Raw genomic sequence first — 26,327 nt, 5'->3', positions numbered from 1 at the left:
TCAGCCGTGCAAGAAACTCAGCCTAACTTTCCCTCACAGGGTTGAAGTGTGGATAACAGTGGGGATGTGGGCCCAAAACGTATTAAAATAAGTATTTCACTGCAACTGTTTAAAAATTCAATGCCATTGGTTTAAATCCAGCAGAGGTAAGTTCACTTAAGCTCATTTAAATCAACTGCTCTATCTATACCTAACTGTGCTGGATTTAGGCCACCGTTTCATAACAACAGTTTGTTTGTTTTTCTTTATATTTAGCCATAGTTACAAATCTGATGGTTATCTTCTTTGTTCTCGTAATATTTATGCTCTAAAAATAGTTGGCCATTCTCCCTTCTGATGTGATTTTCTTTCCTTTTCCCCTACCCCCTGCACCTTTTCTTGTATTAATCTGATTATATATATATATATGCTTTCATAGATTTTCACGGGTACAGGAATGCAGGTTTTGGTGTCTTCGGGTGTCTTCCCGTGTAAGAGTCGGGGTGTCTGTGCGACGTTTCGACGAGGTCTCACTCGTCATCTTCAGGCTGGTGCTTTCGGCTTCTTGTTACAGAACAAGAATTGTTGTTGTAACAACAATTGTTGTTGAACAAGAATTGTTGAACAAGAATTGTTGTTGTAACAGAGTTGTAACAAGAAGCCGAAAGCACCAGCCTGAAGATGACGAGTGAGACCTCGTCGAAACGTCGCACAGACACCCCGACTCTTACACGGGAAGACACCCGAAGACACCAAAACCTGCATATATATATATATACACACACACACACACACACACACACACTCACTATGGGCTGTATAGCATGCTAGTCCTACTCAGAGTAGACCTACTGAAAAGAATGGACCTGATTAACTTGGGCCTATTACTTTCAATAGCTCTACTCTGAGTAAAATTTAGTTGGCTACATAAGAGCCTGCTGGATCAGGCCAATGGTATATCTAGTCTAGCATACTATTCCTACGGTGGGCGAACAGTTGCCAGTGGGAAACCAGCAAGTTGGGTTCAAGTACATGAGTCCTCTCCCCTCCTGCTGCCTCCAGCAACTAGTATTCAGAAGCAGCCTATGAGTTGCATCCAGTATTAATCCTATTCAGTGTAGACCCTTTTAAATTAATGACTATGACTAACTTAGGTCTATTAATTTTAATGGATCTACTCTAAGTAAAACACAGTTGGATACAACTCTATATAGCTAGATGCTTGAAGAATGAATCCCAAATCCAAACTACTGGAAACAAGGGCATCATCAGGAACATGGTGACGTTTTGTACACCACTTTTTAATTTCCGTCAGGCATTATACTCTCTCCTGTTTAGTTTCATGCCATTAAAATTAGATTAACTTTTTGTATTGTTTTATGCACTCTTCCATTGTCTCTCGAGACAGACGGATGCCAACTGAACTGAACAACTAGATATATTGTTTTCTTTGTATTTATTTATTTATGTTATGATTCGTTATAATGGCTTTTCTTTTCTAATTTTTTTCTTATTCAATTTCAACATGAACATAGATACATACTTATATCTGAGGAAAAAGGCAAAAATATATATAATTGCATACAATTCTAGAAAAACACAGAAGTAAAGAAAACAGAGGAAAAGGATAAGGAAAGGAAACACAGCAATAATTTGCAATTGATTTACTGGGGGGATGGGTGAGCAATGTAATGTTGCAATGATTTTTTTTCTTTTTTGTCACTATACAGATTCTTACAAGAGGTACATAATCCAATTATTTATTAAATTTGTATACCACCCTTCCCCCACTTGTCGGGCTTATAGTATTGTACGAAAAACAATACATTTTCATACTGTTGATTGAAGTGTAGAGTGTTTGAGGACCGGAACATTTGCAGGGAAACGAAAATGCTTGTTTACAAAGCTATTGTACTACCAACCTTACTGTATGCTTGTGAAACATGGACCACTTGGCCAACTCCTCAAAAGATTCCATCAACGGTGTCTCCGCAAAATTTTACACATCACTTGGGATGACAGGCAAACTAATACCAGTGCACTGGAAGAAGCAAAGATCACCAGTGTTGAAGCAATGATTCTTCAACATCAGCTTCATTGGACTGGTCATATTGTGTGGATGCCTGATGATCGTCTTCCAAAGCAACTACTCTATTCCGAACTTAAAAATGGAAAGTGTAATGCTGGTGGTCAACAAAAGAGGTTTAAAGACTGTCTCAAGGCAAATTTTAAAAAATGTAGTATAAACACCAACAATTGGGAAACACTTGCCTGAGAGCGCTCCAATTGGAGAACAGCCTTTACCAAAGGTATCATGGGCTTTGAAGACACTTCAACTCAGGATGCAAGGAAGAAACGTGCTAAGAGGAAGGCACGCTTGGCAAATCCACACCGTGATCAACTCGTGCCCAGAAACCAATGTCCTCACTATGGAAGGACGTGTGGACCCAGAATTGGCCTCCACAGTCACTTACGGACTCATTGTTAAAACCGTCTTTATGGAAGACAATCTTACTCGGCTACGAGGGATCGCCAAAGAAGCAGCAGCATTCTGTAGTGGAAAGAGACACTTTAAAAGCTCTACTCTAGTAACACGCACATGAACAAACCTTTCAAGGAGGAGGAACATAAATGAAGGAGTGTAAACACAGAGCATAAAGCAAGGGCCTGTGTTCCAGTCCCTCTTCACTTTTAATTCTTGCCAATGAGAACAGTAGTTAAAAGTTTATGATGGGCGTTTTCATTTTAAAACCTCGATTTGTCTAAACATGGCCTCAATTGCCACACTCTGCTTACCAGTTCTGTATCAGCACAAGATCAAGTACCACAACTACTGTTACGTGCTAAGGCAGCTACAGTGTCTGATTAGGATTGGAAAGATTCGGGTTCAAATCTTCTCTCAGCCAAAACTACTTCACAAGGTTGTTATAAGGAAAAAGCAGGTAGGAAGAGAAACCACATCCACCACCTTGAACTCCTTGAAGGAAGGGTAGGATAAGAACTAGTGTGCTTATGTTCATGTAGCTGGAAAGTTTAATTTCAAACTCTGGTCATACAAATACACTTTTTACATATTCTTCTCTCTCTCTCTCTCTCTCTCTCTCTCATATACACACACAGACACCATGGAATGTTTCCCTCTTATCTGGCTATTGTCATTTTACTGTCTCAAACTTCTTAAAAACAAGCCATCTCACTAGGGAGGAAATCAGTCAGCATCAGGCCTAGTGGGGAAACTCTGCACTTGCTCAATGTCTGTGGCTTTTACACAGTTCCAGATGTTCCGTGCATTAATAATGCACTAACTCAAACCCTCTTTTTGAAACTTTAGAACGTGCAAATTGCATTAAAACCTCTTTGCCCTCATTAATGGTATTGTTACAATCCCAGTACTCTGGAAAATGTTTTTTTGGCATTTGTTTAAACTTTGTGATGTTGCCATTTAAACTTTGTGATGTTGCCATTGACTCACTTTAACAGCCAGTGTTCAAATCTTAATGCTTTTAAACAAGCCTGGCTAAACAGACTACCTTCTTTTGTAAATTTATTGATGTTAATTCATAAAACTCTCATTTCCCCCCCTCTACCTACCCGCTTTCCTGATAAATAAATAAAATACTTGAATGAAATAAATAAAATACCCAGGTATTTAGTAAACCTCAAAGTGCACAAGGATGGTTTTACAATGTAAATCCAGCACACGTTTAATCTTGAAGGAAATTTTCAGAACGAATGTAATGCTTGCTAAACGACTTCAAAAACAAATTAAAATCCAGATTTACTGATCCTTCAGTCTGTCCCCCCATTCACCCATCCACATTCAAGACTTGGGTACCTTGGTTTCTACTGTACTCATACAATTGCTTTTAAAATATCTGGACTCTATTAGACAAGAGCCAGATATTTGGGAGGAGCCAATTTTACCCTTGATTGATCCAGTAAGATGGCCTAATTGGAGAAAATTGATTTGGATATGAATATTCGGTGTGTTTGTTGCACCAGAGAAATCTGTTGTTTTGACAATTCAAACTGAAGTACCTGATGCCCGGCCAAAGTGGCAGACTTGATTTTGAACCCAAATGTTCCCGTGAGCTTTTAAAGAGGCAGCACAGGATAGTGAATGAAAGGTAAATGGTGGGTGAGTGGAACGGAACAAAATATTTTAAAATAAAAAGGAATGAAAACAGGAGCAAAAACTAGGGGTTGAGTTTTCTTTGTTCATGAACTTAGCAGCATATGCAAAAACAGATCTGCAGGAAATGTTTATGCAGAAACCAAGCCATAGGAAAGTTAACTTTTTCATCTGACAGAAAGCCGTACTGCTGGAAAACCTACAATCAGCCCCAAAATACAGCTTTGGAAATGTTCTTCTCTCTCCAAAGAAAAACTGGCAGTGCAAGTCAAGTGAGAGACCCCCATTTTCAAAACTGAAAGACCTATTGTGCCAAATGACTGGGCCCAGACAACCTAAGAGAGCCTCCTTCAATCCTGTGCTCCATCAAGCACAAATACTTTAAACATGACATGTATGCACCAAATCTGATATCTTGGAGTTGTCTTCAGCTGGAGAATCTTCAAGGTAGAAACCAATGTCTCTCTTCAAAAAGTGGTCAACAGTAAAGGGTTTCTCATGAGGGCATGTGAGGCACCACCCTACCAACCCCAGTCTGTCCTCAGCCAGCCCCTACCTGCCTGCCTTCTTACTGGCAAACCACTCCAAGGTGTGGAATTCGATATCAGCTTCCTCTTCCTTAAGTCTCACAGACTGTCCTTGCAGAATTCAGCAAGAAGATGGGAACAAAGCTAGAATTAGTTTGCTCTGCTTGTCATTGGCTCTGGCTCCACCTCCTGTTGGGCTCCCTGCCATTTCCAATAAGCAACAGCCATCACTGGTTGTCAAGGGCAGGATAGTTGTTTTGTATGGTGATACCCACTCCATGAACCCTTATGATGGGACAAGCTACAAGCCCAAGAAATAAAAGAAGCATTTTTGTCCTTCTCCTGTCCATTTCTGCCCAAGCTAACCTCTCCACATCTAGATGATAATGTCCCTTGCTCAGATTGCAAGAATGAACATGCACTGTGCTCAGCTTTAAGAGGCAAAGGAGTGAAACAAAACCAACGGACGAAATGTAAATTTAGGCAAGACTCGGGAAAAAGCAGCTTCTATCAAGGCTCAAAACACCTTCCTAAGGCTGATGCCCAGCACAGCCAGAGAAGAAAAGAAAAGTCGAATGCTGGATCCAATCAGGCAGTGTGCCAATGCCTGAAAAGGAGTGAGCCATGCCAAACAATAAAGGGAGTACAGTGGTGCCTCGCAAGACGAAATTAATTCGTTCCACGAGTTTTGTCGTCTTGCGATTTTTTTCGTCTTGCGAAGCAAAGTTTTGGAAAAGCTTCAAAAATCACTAAAGTCTTTAAAAACCTCAAAAAAGGCTACCACACTGCGTTCTATGAGTTGCTCCTCGAAGTCAAGTCGCAACTGTATTAACGGTGTTAAGAAAAAGGAAATAAACTTGCAAGACATTTCCGTCTTGCGAAGCAAGCCCATAGGGAAAATCGTCTTGCGAAGCAGCTCAAAAAACAAAAAACCCTTTCGTCTAGCGAGTTTTTTGTCTTGCGAGGCATTCGTCTTGTGAGGTACCACTGTAGTTTGTTAGCAAAACGCCCCCCAGTGTTATTTCAGACATTTGTTAGCAAGCAGCCCATTATGGCAGAATGTGAGACGCTGTTAACAAATGCCCCACTCACCAAGTCTCTGTGTGTCTTACCTGCCCTCTGAAATGGGTCCCTCCCACCCAAATACTCTACTTATGTGATTTCAAGTGCCCATCCCAGCTTGGCTGCCTGCTTCATTAAACGCCCCCGCCCCCACTAATGTCAGAGGGTCCCAAGGGCCCAAAGCAGCCTCTCCCACAGACTCAGAACTTGCCCTCACTCTGCAGAATTGCTGTCATCTCACACTGTCTTCTAGCTTAGCTGAAGAAGGTCACTAGGAGCCCCAGACATGAGGCCATCCCAGTGAGGTTCTGGAACATTTTCATTAGGTGTGGAAGAATTTTGATGTGAACACTTGTGGCTCTCACCAAATGTGCGCACGTATGTACTTTGGACATTTATCATGGCATGTGGAGGGGGGACGGGAAAAACCTGCACAGGCCCAAGAAATCATCCCCCCCCCATTCTTTATCTTTCTGGCCCATCTTCTGTTACATCACTTACAAAAGCCATATTTGGCTTAGTGAGATCAGAACATTGACAGTTTAAGAGTATTAACGCTCTTCAGTGATGCATGGTTTTTGTATTTGAAGTGAAATTAAAGTACCGTATTTTTTGCTCCATAACACTCACTTTTTTCCTCCTAGAAAGTAAGGGGAAATGTCTGTGTGTGTTATGGAGCGAATGCCTGCGGATGGCGGGGGGATCTGCTGCAGTCGTGAGCAGAGGATCCATGCTTCCCCTTCCTTCCCTCCTCCATGGCTCGCTTTGAAACAGCAAAGCGGGAGAAGAGCCACTGAGTGGGGAGAAGAGAGGGACAGAGAGCCTGGTTACAAAGCACGGATCCACATGGATCCTCAGGATTTTTGCACTGGGTCACCCCAAATTCACCATCAGATCACATAGCATGTCCATGGCTACAGCTTGCACCAAAAAAATCACGCACCCACTGTTGCCTGGTGCCGCAGTGGTGCAAAAACGTGGTTACAAAGCATGGATCCACATGGATCCTCAGGATTTTTGCATTGGGCTACCCCAAACTCACCGTCAGATCACATGTCTGTGGCCACAGCATGAACCACAAAAATCATACATCCACTGTTTCGTTTAGAATATTTTTTTTCTTGTTTTCCTCCTCTAAAAACTATGTGCGTGTTATGGTCGGGTGCATGTTATAGAGCAAAAAATACGGTATATTGTGCACTCTCTCCCTCCCCCTTTATGCCTTGTTAAAAACGTAATTCCAGAGTGTATCTGTGAGATGTACCTTATTAGCTTTTCAGAAAAGAAAGAATTGATTCCAAAACAAAACAATTAAAGCAGCCTGCCCTAGAGAGCAGGTATAATCAAGTCTCTTTGCTAAATGTTTTATTCACATGTTTTAAATCAACACTCTCAACCGCTCACCACCTTTCTTTGATCCTCGCCACCCCACAAGTCATTTCATAATTATTATTTTTCTCATTTTCAAATATTCCCCCTTTCCTAAAATGTAGTTTTGGATTCCACCACCATGGGGAAAATATCAACACTTAACTTGAGGAACTGAAAACATTCAAAAGTTACTAAGAAACTACTGAGGACCCAACTAGGAGGAAACCACAATTCATATATTCCATCTCTGCAAAGGGAGGCGTGGAAAACTCCCAAGGCTGAAAAAGCAGCCTCAAAAATACATTCATCATTATGATTTCCACTGGTGGGACTTTTTGACCTACACAAACTACTTCTGTCCTTCTGCAGGTTGTGCCTACTAGGGATATAAAAGGAGAGAAACAGCAAGACTGGTGAGGGTGGTGGCATAGACTGGTGGTGAAATATGCTCAGATAACGCTGTCCCGAAGCATTTTCTGCCCTTGCACCAACAGCTGGTGTCTGCCAAGGCCTGGAACAGAGCTATGAGAGGTCATCTCTCTCAGAGTCTGCTCCTAGAACAAAGAGGGCAGAGTCTGCTCCTAGAACAAAGACCCAGGGCACTGGCACCATCACACAACTCTCTCTGTGTTATATCCTATTTAGAGTAGACCCACAGGGGTGATAGCCAATAAAGATTTACTCAGAGGAGACCCACTGAAATTAAAGGGCCTAATTTAGTGATGCCTATTAAATTCAGTGGGTCCATGCTAACATTGGATACAACCCGTGCTATTTTTCTGGAAAAAGAGATGCCGGAACTTACCATGAACACCTCCCTTGTTTTCTTATAATGGCAATGGCACCCACCTGAGAGGTGCCATAGCTGAGTTCTAGCTCAAAAAAAGCTACAATACAACCCAACAAAATTCAGTGGACCTAAGTTAGTCATGTCAAATAGTTTTAAAGGGTCTACTCAGGGTATGACTAAAATTGGATAAAAACTGATCCCTAATTTAAAATACCAAGGCTGTCTAAAGAACCATTCAGTGCTACAAACATTCAGTAGAATCTTCCCAGATCTGCTCCTTAGAGGGTGGGTATCTGGTATAGCACCCAATGCACTACAAGGAGCAGTTAGCCAGAAGGGGAAATTGGCACACGCACAAATGCAAACAGAGCAATCCATGTGTAGAAATGTTTCATATTTTTGGATCTTGCCCAAATCAACATCCAAGCCGGAATGACATTAATCAAGAATGGTTTAAATGCTGAGCAGCAACAAAAAAATGAATCACATCGAAATGTTTTCACCACATTGTGACCAGCCACCACGGAAAGTTCAATCATCAGCGTGATGGATCATCCCTGAAATTTATAAGCATTAGCATTTTTCTCCTTGCTGGTTAACTTTGACTTTGATATGACACATATTGAATGAATCATTCCAAGATACAGACACTAGGCAGGATGCATTTAAATGCAGACAGGTCGGCGACAGGCACCCTAATGACCCTTATCTTAATCTTGTTTAAAAGCACCTTAGATTTCTGAGTAATCTTTTCACTTTCTGATATTCCCCTTTATAGGGTGTGCTTGCAGGGGTTGCTACCGATTTTACTAGAAGTGTTTTTATTACTAACATCAGTCTCCCCTCCTGCTGTAATGCATTCAACCTTCAGAATCCCGTCTCTCGCCACAATTTTTTAAATAGTAGAAATTAAAGTTCATATCTATATACGTGCACATAAAAGCTGTTTTGAAGACTTGCAGAGCTTTTGAAGCAAGTGTTATTAAAAAGCTGCTATTGGGTTGGGGGAGAGACAGTATAATTTAAATAGGTGAAACAGTCAAGATCTGGTCACTCTTTCTGGAAAAAAAGGGAGGGAATCCATCCATATAAAAATGCAAAAGCACTATTGCACGGTTTTATGCATGTTATTTATTGCCGTAGCCATCAAAAATGGGATTTTGTATGCTCAGGACTAGACAGAGACTGCAGAGACTTGGGAGGCTCTCCTACTAAATTCTAGACGTAAGTGAATGCAGTAATCAATATCAAAGCCTGGGAAGGGAAAATGACAAAGCTATCAGTTCGTAATAAATAGGTGGTTATATAAGCTAGCACTGTGTACAACCTGACAGTTGTGGATCTTTTAAAAACCCTCTTTTCTTTTAAAAAAAGATTTTAGTACATTCCTTTCTTAACTATTGTGGCTTATCATCTGCTTGCTTAGCCCTTACCCCCCCATCCCGAGAGAGAGGAGCCTTGAGCTCATTTAATCTCTCTCAACCCTTCTCTTTCTCTCTCTAAAAATTGCTATAAAAGATAATAAATCACTGTTTGATACCCTTGGGGTACAGCAGACAGAGACTAACATCTTGCTATGCTGCACTCATGTGGTTAACATTAAGCACAAGTTTAAGCAAATCAGAATATGCAGCTATAAATACAAAACTCATACTCCTAATATTGAATAGGAAAGCCACATGTCAGGCTGTGGTACTTTCAGGAATGGGTCGAGGCTGTAAGCCAGTAGTGGGGAACCTCCAGCCGGCAGGGCTAATGAAGCACAGCAAGGAACCTCATTTGGTCACAAAACCATTTCCCCCAAGTTGCACTTAACACACTGCATACCTGATGTCATATATGGTGGCACCACAATACTGAAACTAGAGAATATTGAGAGATCCTCTGAGATCTACCGGGTCCCATCTCTTTAGCATTCAAATACATACTGAAAACTGTTTTTTTGTTTTGTTTTTCAATGTGTTTTTCTTCTGTTATTCAGTGCTTGGTTCTTAGGTCTGTGGTTTTAGATTCTGTTTTATCTATTGCTCTTTCTAATTGCTTTACTCTTATGCTGTGTATCTGAAGAAGTGTATCTGAAGAAGTGCACAAAAGCTTATACCCCGAACAAACTTAGTTGGTCTCTAAGGTGCTACTGGACAATTTTTTAATTTTTCAATTTATTTCGACTGCATCAGACCAACACGGCTACCTACCTGAATCTACTCTTATGCTGTTTGTCTTATTGATTGATTGTCTAATGGCTGTTTTTAACTCTCCAAGCAGGTATGGTGTGAGCTTTCGGACAGAAAAGCAGAATTAAAAAGGAACTATAAATCTAGTCTAACCTAGTCCCTCTGCCAACACATTTCTCTGAGGCACTTCAACACCCTGATAGGACCCTGATTCGCTTCCTAGTTTTCAAGAGCTTCCCAGCCTAGTTGGCCAGTGACATTTCCTGCCCACCACAGGCAAGGCCCACAGGACTGACTACTTAGTGACTTGGCTCCTAAGTTGCACAAGTGCAGGAGTAGGTGCCACAAACTGCAAAATCAGTACATATTCAAAATAAATTTGTTAAGTTTTATTACATTTTTATCCCAGCCTTCATCCGTTTAGCTCAAGGGGCAACCCAGCATTCCCATCCATCTTTTTTTTTTAATCTTTGCAACAACTCTGCAAGGTGCATAGGAACGTGTCATTGACTTAAGTCATACCAATTACTCCATTTAGCTCAGTACTGACAACACTGACTGGCAACAGCTCTCCAGTTTTCAGGCAGGAGTCCCCCAGCCCTACCTGGAGATACCAGGGACTGAACAGGCATACCGTGGTACCTCGGGTTACATACGCATCAGGTTACAGACTCCGCTAACCCAGAAATAGTGCTTCAGGTTAAGAACTTTGCTTCAGGATGCGACAGCAGCAGGAGGCCCCATTAGCTAAAGTACTGCTTCAAGTTAAGAACAGTTTCAGGTTAAGTACGGACCTCCGGAACGAATTAAGTACTTAACCCGAGGTACCACTGTATTCCCTACCACTGAGTAGCCCAGCATCGTCCAGTGAGCCATGTGAGCCATGTCCAATGAGCCATGTGGCAGAGTGGGAATTTGAATATATAACTCTCACCTATCATTCCACTTACTACTCCTTCCTGGTTCTCTCTAGAGATCTATCTATACTCAATGGCACACACTCTTAGCTGTTTATTGAAACTTTCAAACACACACATTCTTTTAAGGGAAAGCAGCTGAATAGGTGGCACAGCAAAGCTGCTCCAAAGCTGCCTAGAAACTCTGCATCCTTTTCCAAACGGACTTAGAGCCAGAGAGCTCAATACAATTATGGCCTGGGTTCAGCAACAAATCCCAGGTGTGCAGGTGTATTGTTTTAGACCTCTCAGCAGCCTTTTGATACCAGGGTCCACAAGGAGATGCTGATGCACCTGTGGGCTCTCGCAGGAATGGTGCACTTGAGTGGCTTCCTTTCCCTCTCTTTGCTCCCTGAGGGTGGAGCCAGGTAATTGCTGCTGTGCCCAGAGGAGTTCTCTCCTATGGATTAAGGAAGGTTTCTATGTTGTCGCTTTCCTTTTGTCCTATATCTGCTCAAATGGACTCCACAAAGGGAGGAGGGGGACAAAGTGAAGAAAGTGGAGATTTCAACGACAAAGAAGAAAACATTTGCCTTTTGATCTAAGAATCCTTACTTCCATGGGGAAATCTGCAGCTACTGAGGTGTTTTAAAAGGTGGAAGGCACAAGCCAATAAGAAACAGGTTGCTTATCTACAACAGGCATTGTGTGGTGCTAGTGTTGCATAGTGGTTAATGCTGGATGAAGAATTGGGAGGTAGAGGAAAATATTAGTATCCAATAAAAAAGTGCTCTGTAGCATTCTAATTATTTGCACATATACACTCCAGTCACTTTCATCTGGGAAGAAAGCATGGAGTATCCTGGAATGGGAGAGTGGAAATAGGATTGGGGGTAGGGTAGGGGATGTATGCCACAAGGCAACTCATCCCTCAACCATAATTCTTTCTCTTTCTTCACCTCTCCAATAAAATTCCCTCCCCTGTACTCTGGTTAACAACTAATTGCATATTTTCCTGGTCACCTAGCCCTAATCTTCAGCAGACAAGAGCTGCAAAGCAGTTCATTCACAACCATTTGTCTACCAGTATAGCAGCCTTTCCCAACCTGATGCCCACCATTTTTTGGACAACAACTCCCATCAGCCCCAGCCAATGGCCAGGGATGATGGTAGCTGTAGTCCAAAACTAATGAGAAGGTACTAGAATGGAAAGCCCTGCATTAGAGTGAACGTGTTGTGAGTATGGGAATCAGCTATCAGCACCACCAGTTATATGATTCAAGCAGGAGAATACAGCATGATATAAATGATGTTATTGTTATTGGACTATTTACAATTGAAATGTTGTTGAAATTAGCCATGCAGATTTAAAGCGACTAGTGTGAATGCAAAAAAACCTGGAACAGATCCCAGGCTCAAATTCAGAGGCGTCAGATAAATGCAAGGTATTTTATGAGACGTGTTATGTTTGCATGTCTGCACACATGGCTCTGGCAAGTATTAATGTGAAAGGAGTCACATATTCAAGTGGACTCCTTTTTTCCTTAGCAGTTGGTTTTACGGTCCAATGTGGTCACCTATTGGTTATTTTCAGTAACTGCAAGACCTCCTTTGATTACTGCTGTCCCTAGAGAGCAGGCAAAATTAAGAATGTGTAGCCTCTTGACACCAAGCAAACATTGGGAACTGGAAAACATGCAGGGCAAACCTTTTATCCTTTTTATCTGCATTTCCATAATTTTTTTGTTACATTTCCCCCCAGAATCCTAAATATTAGCAAAAATATTCTAGAGCACCACAAATAGAAGAAACATATGGCCACAAGTGCCAGCCAGTGCAGGAAAACATATTTTTTGCCTCCTAAACTGCTTCTTTCAGTGCTATCTCTGACATAACCTGATGTGATGAACCGAAATGAGGTCAGAGGGCTGCATCCTGGCTGCTCTGATCTGAGTGATTGATATGTGTTTTGTTGTTGCATGGTCTTGATGGAACGAGGGACTAAGAGTCCTTAAAAACACCAGTTCCTTTCAAGTTGGCATGGTGTGAGCTCCAAATGATCACAGACAGAACCACTCAAAAATTCAAAAGGAAACATGAAATAACTTCACAGAATTAATGCTCATGTGCAAAATGTTTCTGGGTTTACGTGAAGAATGTTTCAATTCTTCCAACAAGGAAAGCAGAAGCAGCTGTTGAGGAGAAACCAACGCTAACATTGCTGGCCAGATATCAGAAGCCAAATATAATTATCAGAGAATTCATTACACGTACTAGATTGTATCTAATGTTAACCATAGAGTAGACTCATTAAATTTAAAGGGCCAAAGTTAGTGAGGTTCCTCACTTTCAGTGAGTGTGCTCTGAGAGTTCCTAACATTAGATACAACTCATCATTTTTAAAGGTACTTCTATCATGAAATATCATCAGTCATCAGTTCAAGCCAGAGCTTCTCAAATCCTGTCCCTGGGAATTTCCCGACATCTTGCAAGAAATGTTTGAACATCACAAAAATTTAACAAAGGCAAAACAAAAAAGACTGGCTCAGTTATTAGCATTTCAAATCTCTTCCCAGGTTTAGGAACAAGTTGGGTTAAAAGAAAAGGGGTGGAGAATGGCCCACATCTGATCAAAAAGGGGTGTGTTTTTTAAGCTTACAACATGGAATTAAAAGAAGAAGAAACCTATGGGCTCCCCAGGACCCTCGAACTATAAAGTAGAAGAATACAAACCATTATAGCCCTTTCAAAATATGAACACAAAGCACATTGAGAGAGGAATACAAATTGCTAGTAACTGCCTGTGCCTCTTATGAAGAAGCTCCCTCATGATGCTGGTTTGCCAGCTTCACTGGATCCCCATCTGTTTCCAAGCCCAATTCACTGTGTGACTTCTTAAGGTTGGAAGACCTTTGTTGCTTGAGACTAGGGTACCCAAAGGACCACCTATCTCCATATGGACCCGTCCAGATCTTTTTCCCAAATGACTTTCTTCAGATCCCCCACTGGGGAAAAGATGCAGCAGGTACCTACTGAGGAAAGGGTAATTTCGGTGGTATCGTTCTAGCTATGGAATGCCCTTCCCCAAAGAATCTTGCCTAGCACCTATTTCAACACCAGGCAAAGATCTTAGGACTTTGCTAGGCCGCTTAAATTGTTCCTACTGTGGGCTAAGGTGTGGTTTTGGTTGCTGCTTTACTATGCTTTATTGATTTATTGTACGTATTTTAAAATAATGCTTATCTTTGTTGTAAGGGATAAGGGATGGCCTACTTTATTCTTAGGGACGCGGGTGGCACTGTGGGTTAAACCACAGAGCCTAGGACTTGCCGATCAGAAGGTTGGCGGTTCGAATCCCCGTGATGGGGTGAGCTCCCGTTGCTCGGTCCCTGCTCCTGCCAACCTAGCAGTTCAAAAGCACGTCAAAGTGCAAGTAGATAAATAGGTACCGCTCCGGCGGGAAGGTAAACGGCGTTTCCGTGCGCTGCTCTGGTTCGCCAGAAGCGGCTTAGTCATGCTGGCCACATGACCCGGAATCTGTACGCCAGCTCCCTTGGCCAATAAAGCGAGATGAGCACTGCAACCCCAGAGTCGTCCACGACTGGACCTAATGGTCAAGGATCCCTTTACCTTTACTTTACTTTATACTTATGTGACAACCTCTCTCTGATGGTACGAGTTGTCTGACAGGAGAATGGACTACCTAGGAAGGTGGTGGGCTCTCCTTCGCGGGAGGTTTTTAAACAGAGGTTGGATGGCCATCTGTCAGGGATTCTTTAGCTGTGATTCCTGCACTGATCACCCTTAGGGTCCCGTACAACTCTATGATTTTATGAAACTGGTCACCACACCCTTGATGTGTGGAAGTGTTGGCACACATATACAAATAACTGATATAAACCCATGTAGCTTGAAAGAAGATTGAAAAAGTTCGATTGGCATCTTACCTTGTAAGATGGCACAAAGCACAAAACCCCTTGGCCGATGGTCTGACAAACTGAGAGCAGAAGCTCCCCAACTTCATCCTGGAAGTCAAAGGTCTCAGCGTGCTGGAACGTAGCACATAATGACCTGCCTTTAGGCCCAGCTCCAACAGTACCAACCCACACCTGTTGGGGGAAACATTTCATTGCTGACATACATATCGGTAACAAAATACATTCCATTATGAGACTGCAGGATGGAACTGCACTGTGAAAAAAACTTGTGGACATGGATTTAAGAGACTGAGACAAAACTGATCAGGGCAAGTAGGATTATTGGAAATGTTTACTTTTAAAATCCAATGGCAAAATAAATCAAGACATTTACGATGAACAGAGCTACCTGCATGCCTGCCTGGAGCAAGCAGCAATTCCTTTCAGGCGAATAGGTTGTCAGACTCATTGCTCAGACTGCCCCTTGACATACAGGTGCTGGAAGATGGGCAGATTGGTAATTGTGTCTATGTGTTCACTGGGAATGCTGAAGAACAGATATGCTCAAATATGTATTCCAAGCATATATCCAAAAGTGCAAATTCTACAAAATGCATTGGGATTTATTACTCTCATAACTTTTTAGCAAATAAAATTTTGCTTATTTTATTCCAGTGGGTGGAGTTCAACTCATGGGATTTACCTACTGGGGGACCTGTAAATTTGTGTGTTTGCATTATTTCTGCTGATTCTGCTGCAGCCCCCCCCCCACCTCCCATGCTGTTCCTGTAGGCCCAAAAACCCACCAGGGCAGCTTTTCAGAGGGTATGGAGGAGTGCAGGGGGGTGAGGGATCAGCAAAAAAACCCCACCTGCCTCTTTCTGCTACATGTGTACACTAGGCATCAGAGCTGACAACAAATTTGCTCAAAAAAAACCCACTCTTCTGAAAACATTGATGTTGGCTGTTCTCCAACTATTCTCTGAATGCACAGCTATGTCACTGTGTGCGCACACACACACACATATATACACACGTGTGTGTGTGTGTGTGCGCGCGCGCGCGCGTGCGTGCGTGTATATGTATTTATCTGGCAAGAATCTATTCCAGTACTTAATATTTGGCAGTTGATACCTAACACTCTTTGTTGTATGACATGCAATCATATTACATATTTGGTGCCTGCCACAATGTGCTGTCTCCAATGTTAGTTCTACTCACTGAAATTAATGGACTTGACTTACATGTTGATACAGTACAGTCAAAATGTGAATGCCAGTGTTTTGGTTATTAGTGAGCATTCAATTTTTGGCTCAATGATTCCTCACAACTGAGAACCTGATGCAGTTGTCACACTGCTTGCGCTAACCAAACAGGCACAACATTTTGCATGGTGAGGAAAGAGCAAAGAAACTCTTGTACGGGAACCAGGCAAAATGTATACATCATATGGAATGCCCCAAGTAAACTAAACTACAGCATGGTCCCTACAGCATATTAACATAAGGGTGAACCCAAGCTCAGATGCAATGAACATACCTGGGAATTCCTAATAACATGGTTTGCTTCAAGTTGAATGGAAAACTTCACACCAAGCTCAGAAGAAAAGGAATCCATCGGAGAGAGCGTTCCTGAGGTCAACACGACTGATCTAACATTGCCACACATGTCTGAGAAGGCCTTGAGAGAAGAATTTTATTTATTGCATTTATATCCTAACTTTCCCCCCAGTGAGTTCAAGACTGTGTATACGGTTTCTCTCCCTTCCCACATTTTATCCTCACAATGACCCTGTGAGGGAGGTTGACAGTGACTTGCCCAAGGTCACCCAAGGAGCTTAGTGGCTAAGTAGGGAGTTGAACCTGAGTCATAGAATCATAGAATCATAGAGTTGGAATAGACCACAAGGGCCATCGAGTCCAACCCCCTGCCAAGCAGGAAACACCATCAGAGCACTCCTGACATGTGGTTGTCAAGCCTCTGCTTAAAGACCTCTAAAGAAGGAGACTCCACCACACTCCTTGGCAGCAAATTCCACTGTCGAACAGCTCTTACTGTCAGGAAGTTCTTCCCAATGTTTTCTTTCCAGTCCCAGAAGGTTCCAGGCTCAGTTCCCAGAATCTCCAGCTAAAAGGATCATGAGATCCTTCTCTGTTGGGAGACACAGGAGAACCACTACCAAAAACGCATTCCTGGACCAGTTGGGCAAATAATCTGACCTGGTATAAGGTCACTGTCCTGTCGCTTGTCCCTAGGTTCTCTGCCGCATGCACACATCCAAAACTGTCTTACCACAGCTGGATTCAAGCACCAGAAACTGAGTGTATGCACTGCTGTTTTTTGTCGGGATCTTCTTTTTGATCGTGCAAAGAAACCATTCTCATCTGGAGTATCAACTGGATTTTCATTAGTCCAAACGTAGGCTTGCTGCAATGCAACTCTGTAGTCATCAGCAAACCTAAACAAAAATGACATAAAACCCTGAAAAATACCTACAATTTGCATGTTTAACTTTGAAATATTAACAGCTGGGGGGAAAGGATTGCTTTCAGAGCCTCACTGACCTGTGATTCTCTTTAAAAAGATACCCCAGGACCATGAATAATCCCTTCAGCATAATCTGAGTCGAAGGGCTTATAATTGGAACCGAAACAAGCTCTTCTCCTCCATTGAACAGGTTTACTTTTTCCTCCTTTTCAAGAACAGCAGCAAAATGTTTCTGCAGGAGACCAAAAACAATAAATTAACACAGCAAGCAAGCCAAACTCCAGCTTCCGCCCAACCTGGTTACCTCCAAATGTTTTGGAATCTAACAACAGCCGAAGGGAACCAGGTTGGAAAAGGTTCACCTACATCAATAAATGGCTATAAAGCTTTGATGTTCTCCATGACAGTTCGTAACAGTCATGCTAAAGAACAGAATCTTCAGCAGGCAGAAACTCAAGAAATCAAGAGTTGCTCAAACTGTTGCTCAATATCGAAGTTCAATTTTAAAAACCTTTACAGTTTTAATTAAAAAAATACCTGAAGAAGCAAACAAACACATTCCCCAAGATAAAGCAAGATGATAAACGCTTCACCTGGTCTGCAGTTCTCAGGAATATTAAACGATTATTAATTTAGACTGCATGGTATCATAGTTTCCTGGATTCAGACAAAATGGCCCAACTATGGTTAGCTGCTATACTGGGAACAGAGACCTTCAACACCCACACACAAGAGAAAATAAATATGAATTATTACACATCCCTACCTGTAAGATGGGAAACGTGGCGTTGGTTATTCCCATATCATGCAGGAACGCCACCATTTGTTTTCCACTCCAAACCTTACTAGAGGTCTCATAATTTCTCTCCACAAGCTGACCAATAGTTTCCCTCAACCAACTGTAAATAAATAAAACCCAGAAGAACATTTGTGCATTAGACCTTCCATTCTACATACACACAACAGAAGTAATCAAATGCTTTAATGCACACAAATAGAAAGGCCTCCTTTGGGGTAGCAACGTCCTGCTCCAGGAGGCTGGTTTGGCTCTAACCCTGGTAGTTTCACAAGACGGGAACTACTTTTAAAGACATGGGCTTGGCTGGCACAAGACAGTAGACCAAGCTAATGGCTTGCCAAGACCGGGAAAATGTGCAGACTCCCCAAGATGGGGCTCGCAACCACTCTGCCTCTCCAATCCTTTTTACTCCCATGTGCATGTTCTCTGAACATGGGCATGTGCTTAAACTCTCTCCTCGCTAACCACAAGCTCTAGCCAATAACAAACCTTGGCTGCAGTTTATGGTTACAAGGAGCAGAGCTTAACTGCAAGCCTGGATTTCGATGATACATTAAGCGAAACCACAGCTTAGCTTAGTGTGGTGCATGGCCCTGGTTACCCATAGTGTGATTCAGGCCACCAACAGGCATGATAAGCAAAAGCTCTAAAAATTTATTGCACGGTAACTAGTACAGGACTGTTATAAAACTGGATTTCTTAGCTGGCAGCCCCACCACTTTATTTATCAACAGAGTCTTAATTGTTGGCCGCTTTATGTCTCATCTATTGCTTTCCGCCTGCTGCCTGCACTTCTGTTGGCAGACTTGACAGCGAGATCAACCTGAGTTTTCCTGATAAGGTTAAAAGACTTCAGGCATTTCGAGTCTTCAGCTATGTTCCTTTCATACAATGCAAAACATTTTTAAGGTCTGAAAAGCCACCATGAAAAAATTCACCATCTCTGTTTCAGTAGCAACCGCCTCCACTTCCTGCCCCTTGAACCTTCATAGTACAGAAGAGGTAATGGGAAGGCACAAAGTTTAGAATGAGTAAAATTAACCATCAGATCTGTTCTGAAAACCAATTTGGTCTAGAGCTGACGCTGCTCCAGAAGACATAAACTCACAGAATCTATGCCAAGCTACCCGACCAACAGACTCATGTAAATTGTTCTACTGGTGGATGGAAAATTTTCAGGTTGGGGGGGGGGAGGCTGAATTTTTGGATGCTCACACATATTAAAACAAACAAACAAACAAATAAACAAAATACACACAAACTGGCCGTGTTAGGAAGAAATGGTACACAGGTTTCTGTATCTACGGGTAGCTTCTATATGGGAAGAGTCCTCAGTACTCCTGATACAGACTGAAGTAGAACAGGCCAGCAACAGATCCATCATATGCCTATTGCACATATGACTCAGCTGTCAATCAGTAAGATTTCCCCCATCATTATTATCTTAATTATTTAACAGACAGGGAGAAGGGCTGCAGCTTAGTGATGCAGAACATGCTTTGCGTGCTGAAGGTTCCAGGTTTGATTCCCGGTAGGGCTGGGGAAGACCCCTGCCCATTAGTGTGTAGACCAGCCTTTCTCAACCTTGGGTCCCCACATGTTGTTGGACTAAAACTCCCATCATCCCTAACCACTGGTTCTGCTAACTAGAGAAGACTGAAGTTGCAGTATAACAATATCTGTGGACGCAAGGTTGAGAAAGACTGGTGTAGACAATAAATTAGATGGGACCAATGGTCTGATTTGGTATAAAGCTTCTTTTATTCCTATGCCTTGACCTACCTCTTCTAGAGGCTTTAAATAGCCATGGCAATAGTAAAACACAAGAGGACTATAGTCACAGTTCAATTTAACTGAATGTTGTAGGACTCCTGAACACTAAAACAGAAGGTGTGGGTAAGAAGGAGCTTTATTTAAGGCTTGCAGCCATACAGGTCAGGCTACAGACACAACTAGAAAGTCTGAGAATAGCACCAGGGGGCCCAAGACCAGAAAAAAATTGCAAAGATGTTTCAACAAATGGTCATGCCTCTCATGCCAGCTTTTAAAGGCAAGATGTGTCTCCCTATGAGACTGGTGTGCTTTGAGGCACGCACTTCTCCACGGTGTGGGCCTACTCTCAACAGTGTAGGCGGTGCCAAGTTCTCATCGACAGGAAGAGAACTTCTGGCTCAGCCCATCTGGCTCCCTGGCTCTCAGCTGTCCAGTCTCCCCTCTTGGCTGGTTGACTTCTTCCCCTGCTGCTAGGGAATATCTCCACTCTGTAGATAGGGCAAGACATGGGAGCCAGGCAAACTGCCTCCACCTCCCCAGCTTCTAAAGGCAAAGGGGCACCCTTCCTCTCATCTTGCTCCTTGCTACTGGCATCCATCTTTTCTTCTTTCTCTGACAGCAACTGCCACCCCAGCCCAAGACAGTTGGGCTCACAACACCGAAAGGTATCTCCAGTAAATTAGCTTCCTCTTACTTTGTCAGGCTGCAGCATACAGCACGCAATGGTTCGTGATCCTTCCTCCTAATGTTGTTATTCACCATGGTGTCCAGCTCCTCTCGGGCCAATTTGAGTTGAGTTTCTGTCACGCTGTAGCTGGCCGATTCCCGTGCACAATCCTCAATATTATGAGCTTCATCTAAAATGATCACCTGGTCTTTCAAGTCAATCTCCATCTGCAAAAGCATGAAAACCAACAAAAACTAAAATCAAGTATCCGGTAAATTCACATTATTTCTTTTAGCAGTGAAACTGCAAATTTTGCTTTACCAGGCTATGGATTTTCCTTTTTTTAAAAAAACACAAAAACCTGCAGGAAGGAGGAAGTCAGTTGTGGATAATGGTTAAAGTGTTTGACCTAGGTTCAAATCTCCACTCAGTGACAAAGCTTGCTCCTCAATATTGTATTAGTGAATGTATCTATAGTCATGTAGCTAATGTGACCATGATGGCCAAAACAACAATAAACAAAACAGGAGACAAAGCTTACTGAATAGTCTTGGGCCAGTCACTGGCCTGCTTCACACATCTATGAACTCAGCCCAGCAGAGTAACCATGGTTTGCTTTCTGGCAGCAAACCATGGTATCCTTCTGGAGCGGCTGTCTGGGTTAGAGGTGGGCGACACTGCTTGCGATGGTAACGGTCCTACTTGGATGGTCGTTTCCAGTGGGTGATGCTTGGAGAGTGCTCTTCAGCCCCATTTAATATTCAATGTGGCATTCCTCATGGTTCAGTTTAATCCCCTTTGCTGTTTAACATCTACATGAAACCACTGAGTGGTGTTATCTGGAGTTTCAGAGTATGTTGTCAGCAATATGCTGATGACATACAGCTGTACTTTACCTTTACAACTGCCTGTGTGGCAATGGATGTGCTGGACTGTTGTCTTGCCTCGGTAATGGACTGGATGAGAGCCACCCAACTGAAGCTCAATCCAGGTAAGACAAAGCCACTGCTAGTGGGGGTTCTCTAGGCCAGACAGATGAGAGGTTACCTCTAGGTTAGATTACTGCAACAGTCTTATACATGGGGTCGCCTTTGAAGATGGTTCGGAAACAATCTACAAAGATGGTGCAGAATTTGGCGACCAGGTTGCTTGCTGGGGCATATTACACTGATTGTGGCCCAACTGCCAATTAGTTTCCAGGCTCAATTTAAAGTGCTGGTTTTGACTCATAAAGCCCTGTGATCTTTAGATGAAGGGCAGTGTGAGAAATCTTTTGCTACTGGGCACCAAGTGTTCATGGAACATCACTAACATATTTTCTCCCTCTGTTCACAGCTCATTGGATACAAATCACAATTTCTTCCTTTTTCTGACAATAGGAAGATCTTTTACACAGCAACATATGGAATTTCCTTCAGGTTGATCTTCACTAATATTATTTCTTAAGACAATTATAAACAAACAAACAAACAAAAAATGCTAAAACACGTGCTTTGCAAATATACTTACACTCTCTCTTATTTGTGAGTCTAGAAGATAGTTGTAAGGACAAAACACAATCCTAGCCTCTACCATAAGCTCTCGAGCTGCGAAATAGGCACAGGCACGTAGCTTCTTCCCCAGGCTCACTAGATCTTCGATGTCCCAAGCCTGGTATTTCTTACGTGCAGATTTTAAGGCATGATGTTCGCTAAGCTTATGGACTCCATGGTAGTAAGAACAAGATGTGCCCTAGAAGTAAATGATGTAAAAATTCAAGATTCAAATATGCACTGCTAAGAATAATGCTGCACCTCAGTGTAGTTAGTTTTGCAGAAGTTTATTTCAGTAGTATCAGTAGTATTCAGTAGTACTGTTTTGGGGGGACAGGGGGCAGGCAAGTGTGGGGGACTCCCTGGTCCTGAATGGGGTAACCGTGCCCCTGAAGGACCAGGTGCACAGCCTGGGAGTCATTTTGGACTCACAGCTGTCCATGGAGGTGCAGGTCAATTCTGTGTCCAGGGCAGCAGTCTACCAGCTCCACCAGGTACGCTGGCTGAGACCCTACCTGCCTGCACTGTCTCACCAGAGTGGTGCATTCTCTGGTCATCTCCTGCTTGGACTACTGCAGTGCTCTGCTTGGGGCTACCTTTGAAGATGACCCAGAAACTAAAAACTAATCCAGAATGCGGCAGCTAGACTGTGACTTGAGAGTGGCTGCCGGGATAATATAACATCGGTCCTAAATGATCTTCATTGGCTCCTACTGTGTTTCCGAGCACAATTAAAAATGTTGGTACTGAGCTTTAAAGCCCTAAACGGCCTCAGCCCAGTATACCTGAAGGAGCGTCTCCTCCCCCATCGTTCAGCCTGGACACTGAGGTCCTCCTCCGATCCTCTTCTGCTGGTTCCCTTACTGCGAAAAGTGAGGTTACAGAGAACCAGGCAGCGGACCTTCTCGGTAGTGGCACCCTCCCTGTGGAACACCCTCCCTTCAGATGTCAAGGAACTAAACAACCATCTGACTTTTAGAAGACATCTGAAGGCAAGCCCTGTATCAGGAAGCTTTTAATGTTTGGTGTTTTAGTATGTTCTGATATATGCTGTGAGCCACCCAGAGTTCCTGGGGAAACACAGCCAGATGGGCGGGGTATAAATAATAATAATCAGCTCAAGCAGGGCTGGTGAAATGCAGCATATTGGTGGAGTTCAAATGCAATGGGAAATCTTGATTTCTTGTTATACAGACAAACTGACAAGTCATGGGTTTACCATCCCCTCGTTTGTGGCTTCAGGGTAAGAAACATCCACTTTTACACAAACCACCATTCTCCATTACATCCAAACTTGGGGAATGGAAGTTGTTTAAACTCTTGTTAGTGAGAACTAGCCAGGATTAAACTGTGGACTCAGGTACTAGCTTGAAAAGTTTAAATAGACCACAGTTACCTAAATTTGGATATTCACAGGGAACTGTGGTTTGTTTAAAAGCGAATGCTTCTGATCTTACCACACAAGAGGTGTCCTAGGTAGGCGTGTAATGCTAGTGCCTATGAATCTAGAATCATTTTCACGCATCTAAAAGGGCTGAATTCTGCAGATAGGAGATTTTTGTTAAGTAATTACTAGCATTTGGCATATTCTCCTTTTGTGACCTAGCCTGTTCAATTATAGCTGTTTGTGTGTGTGTGTTTTTAAGTAATAAAACAATTTGGTATTTCCCACAATGGCTACTTAAATGCAAAACAGAGGCAGAAAGACCTAAATGAGTCCCTGAAATCATATCCTTTTTAAGCTCTCTAAGGCTTCTTCAACAAACGAAGGCTGGCCGAGAGACGCTCATCCATGTTAAGCCTGTAACACAACCCTAAGGGAAGGTTGGCAGTGAAAGTGTTATCGCACTTGCGGCCTCTTAGCTCGGCAAATTGTCAGTTATCCGTTTATCAACTGACTTTTGCAATATGGTCTTAGGATAAAAATAAGACAACTAAAGTGACAGAGTTAATTGGTCCTCATTACCACGACAGCTCACCCTCAGGGCCTGTGGGGTAAAGAGGGTATAAAGACTTAACACCTTGTTTACACTTGTCAAATACCAAAGTCTCTTGAAAACAAGAGGAGAAAGAAAAGGAGGGGCGAGTTTACCAACACTAGGCATAGTGTGTCGGCATTCTCTTTAGCAGTCAAGTATGGTCTGTAAAAGGGACACGGGTGGCACTGTGGGTTAAACCACAGAGCCTAGGGCTTGCCAATCAGAAGTTAGGCAGTTCGAACCCCCCATGAGCTCCCATTGCTTGGTCCCTGCTCCTGCCAACCTAGCAGTTTGAAAGCACGTCAAAGTGGAAGTAGATAAATAGGTACCGAACCGGTGGGAAGGTAAACGGCATTTCTGTGCACTGCTCTGGTTCACCAGAAGCGGCTTAGTCACCGCAACCCCAGAGTCATCCACGACTGGACCTAATGGTCAGGGGTCCCTTTACCTTTACCTATGGTCTGTAAAAGCAAAGAGGGCTATGCTCTGCCAACATCAACTCCTACCTGTCAGCCTTCTTACAGACAGCACTGCCTGTCAGCTTTCTCCTCCTTAATCTCAATGTTGCCCTTGCCAGGAGAAGGATGCAGATATTTGTTGGGTACCACTCTCAGTGGGTACCAGCCTTTCTTCAGAAAGCACTGGTGGCTTATAAATAAGGTGCCTACTGGCTTTGGACCACAACCTCATCCATGCAAAGTAGTGGGCTGAGTTTTGGACTACAACCAAGGAGACCGGGGCTTGAATCCATACTAAGTCACAAAGCTCATTTGGTGGCATGGGCTACTCAGACATGTTTGGCCTAAACTGCCTCACACGAGCCTGAAGTTACCATAACCTCTGTATGCAGCAAACACACCAGTCATTAATAAAATTATTTTCATGCTTATATGATATGCAAGCATTCCTAAAATATATGCTATTAAGACCTAAGAGGGAAAAGGCTCCAACAACCAGACTGTATATGAGACACACACATGAACAGGAAAGTCCTCATCAGATCTTATCTCTACCATGGATTCACTAGGTGGGATAATAGTGCTGATTTATTTTACAGAGCTACGAATATAAGGTTCCTCCAAAAGAATTCCTTCCTCCCCTCCCGTCCCCCACCCCTGTCCTTATCCTCAGTGGGAGGTTTTTCTCCTTCTCATATGATAATAGAACAAAAAAGTCATCCAAAGTAGCTGAATATGTAGGAAGATTCAGGATAGGTGAATTGAAGTGCTTCTTCAAAAAGCACATCATGAAAGAATGGAATCTGCTAGCACAACCTGTAATACAGTGGTGCCCCGCAAGACGAATGCCTTGCAAGACGGAAAACTCGCTAGACGAAAGAGTTTTCCGTTTTGGAGGTGCTTCGCAAAACGAATCTCCTATGGGCTTGCTTCGCAAGACGACAATGTCTTGCGAGTTCCTGCTGGTTTTTTCCCCTCCCCCCCTTTTCTTAAGCCACTAAGCCGCTTATCAGCTGATCCGATCAGCAGGTAAGCCGCTAATAGCGCTAATAGCGCTAATCTGCTAATCCTTCAATGGGCTTGCTTCGCAAGACGAAAAAACCGCTAGACGAAGAGAATCACAGAATGGATTCTTTTCGTCTTGCGAGGCACCACTGTAATGGCTTGGATAGTTTTAAAAGGTTAGACAAATTCATGGAAGAAATGGGTTTCACTGACTGCTAGCCACAACGGCTGTGTTCCACCTGCAGTACTGGAAGCCATATGGCCTCTGAATACAAGTTACTGTGGAATACAGATGGGAAGAGTGCTGCTGGGCTCAGGTTTCCCAGAATTAACTGGTTAGCTATTGTGAGAATAGGATGCTGGGCTAGGTGGGCCTTTGGTCTAAACCAGTAGGCTCTTCTGAGGTTCTTAGGTGGGTTAGCCCAAGAGATAGTGATTAGCTGAAGACAACCCAATGAACTTTCTGACTGAACAGGGATAAATGTATCCAAATTGATCCCCACAGCACAATCCTATAAATGTTTACTGAAAAGTAAGTCCCACTAAGTTCAGTGGGTCTTTTTCTCAGAAAGCTAAGTATGTGATTGCAGGCTTAAAGTGCTACTTAAAGAGCTATTAATCTTAATATCATATCATAATAATGAACATGTGTCCAAGCTCCGTGACTCCAGGACTCGCTATCTCGCTGGCATGCTCCTCATTAACTTTTCAGCGCCTGGAAAAGACTTTTCTGCTTTGCCAAGCTTTTGGAATGTGTTTTGGCTCCTGTTGAGGAATTG

At 42.9% G+C, this 26,327-nt stretch overlaps 1 protein-coding gene across 13 annotated transcripts in view; it reads right to left on the bottom strand.

Moving 5' to 3' along the window:
* The window catches only part of BRIP1 (BRCA1 interacting DNA helicase 1), a 313,915-nt gene that overhangs the window by 175,617 nt on the left and 111,971 nt on the right, over nucleotides 1–26,327 (bottom strand). For all 13 annotated transcript variants that reach the window (XR_014214176.1, XM_082201664.1, XM_082201668.1 and 10 more), the window contains exons 9-15: nucleotides 22,084–22,305; nucleotides 20,602–20,801; nucleotides 18,102–18,234; nucleotides 17,413–17,567; nucleotides 17,141–17,306; nucleotides 16,388–16,528; nucleotides 14,879–15,040 (exon numbers count right to left, since the gene is read on the bottom strand). Coding sequence is in view for 12 of the 13 variants with exons in the window: in XM_082201664.1 (XP_082057790.1) it covers nucleotides 14,879–15,040; nucleotides 16,388–16,528; nucleotides 17,141–17,306; nucleotides 17,413–17,567; nucleotides 18,102–18,234; nucleotides 20,602–20,801; nucleotides 22,084–22,305 (1,179 nt within the window). In the remaining variant the exon portion in view is untranslated. The remainder of the gene's footprint in view (nucleotides 1–14,878; nucleotides 15,041–16,387; nucleotides 16,529–17,140; nucleotides 17,307–17,412; nucleotides 17,568–18,101; nucleotides 18,235–20,601; nucleotides 20,802–22,083; nucleotides 22,306–26,327) is intronic.

The sequence above is a fragment of the Podarcis vaucheri genome, assembly GCF_965113315.1.
Source record: "Podarcis vaucheri genome assembly, chromosome: 15".
NCBI lineage: Eukaryota > Metazoa > Chordata > Lepidosauria > Squamata > Lacertidae > Podarcis > Podarcis vaucheri.
The sequence above is the reverse complement of the archived record's forward strand: the minus strand, read 5'-3'. Positions and strand labels throughout refer to the sequence as shown.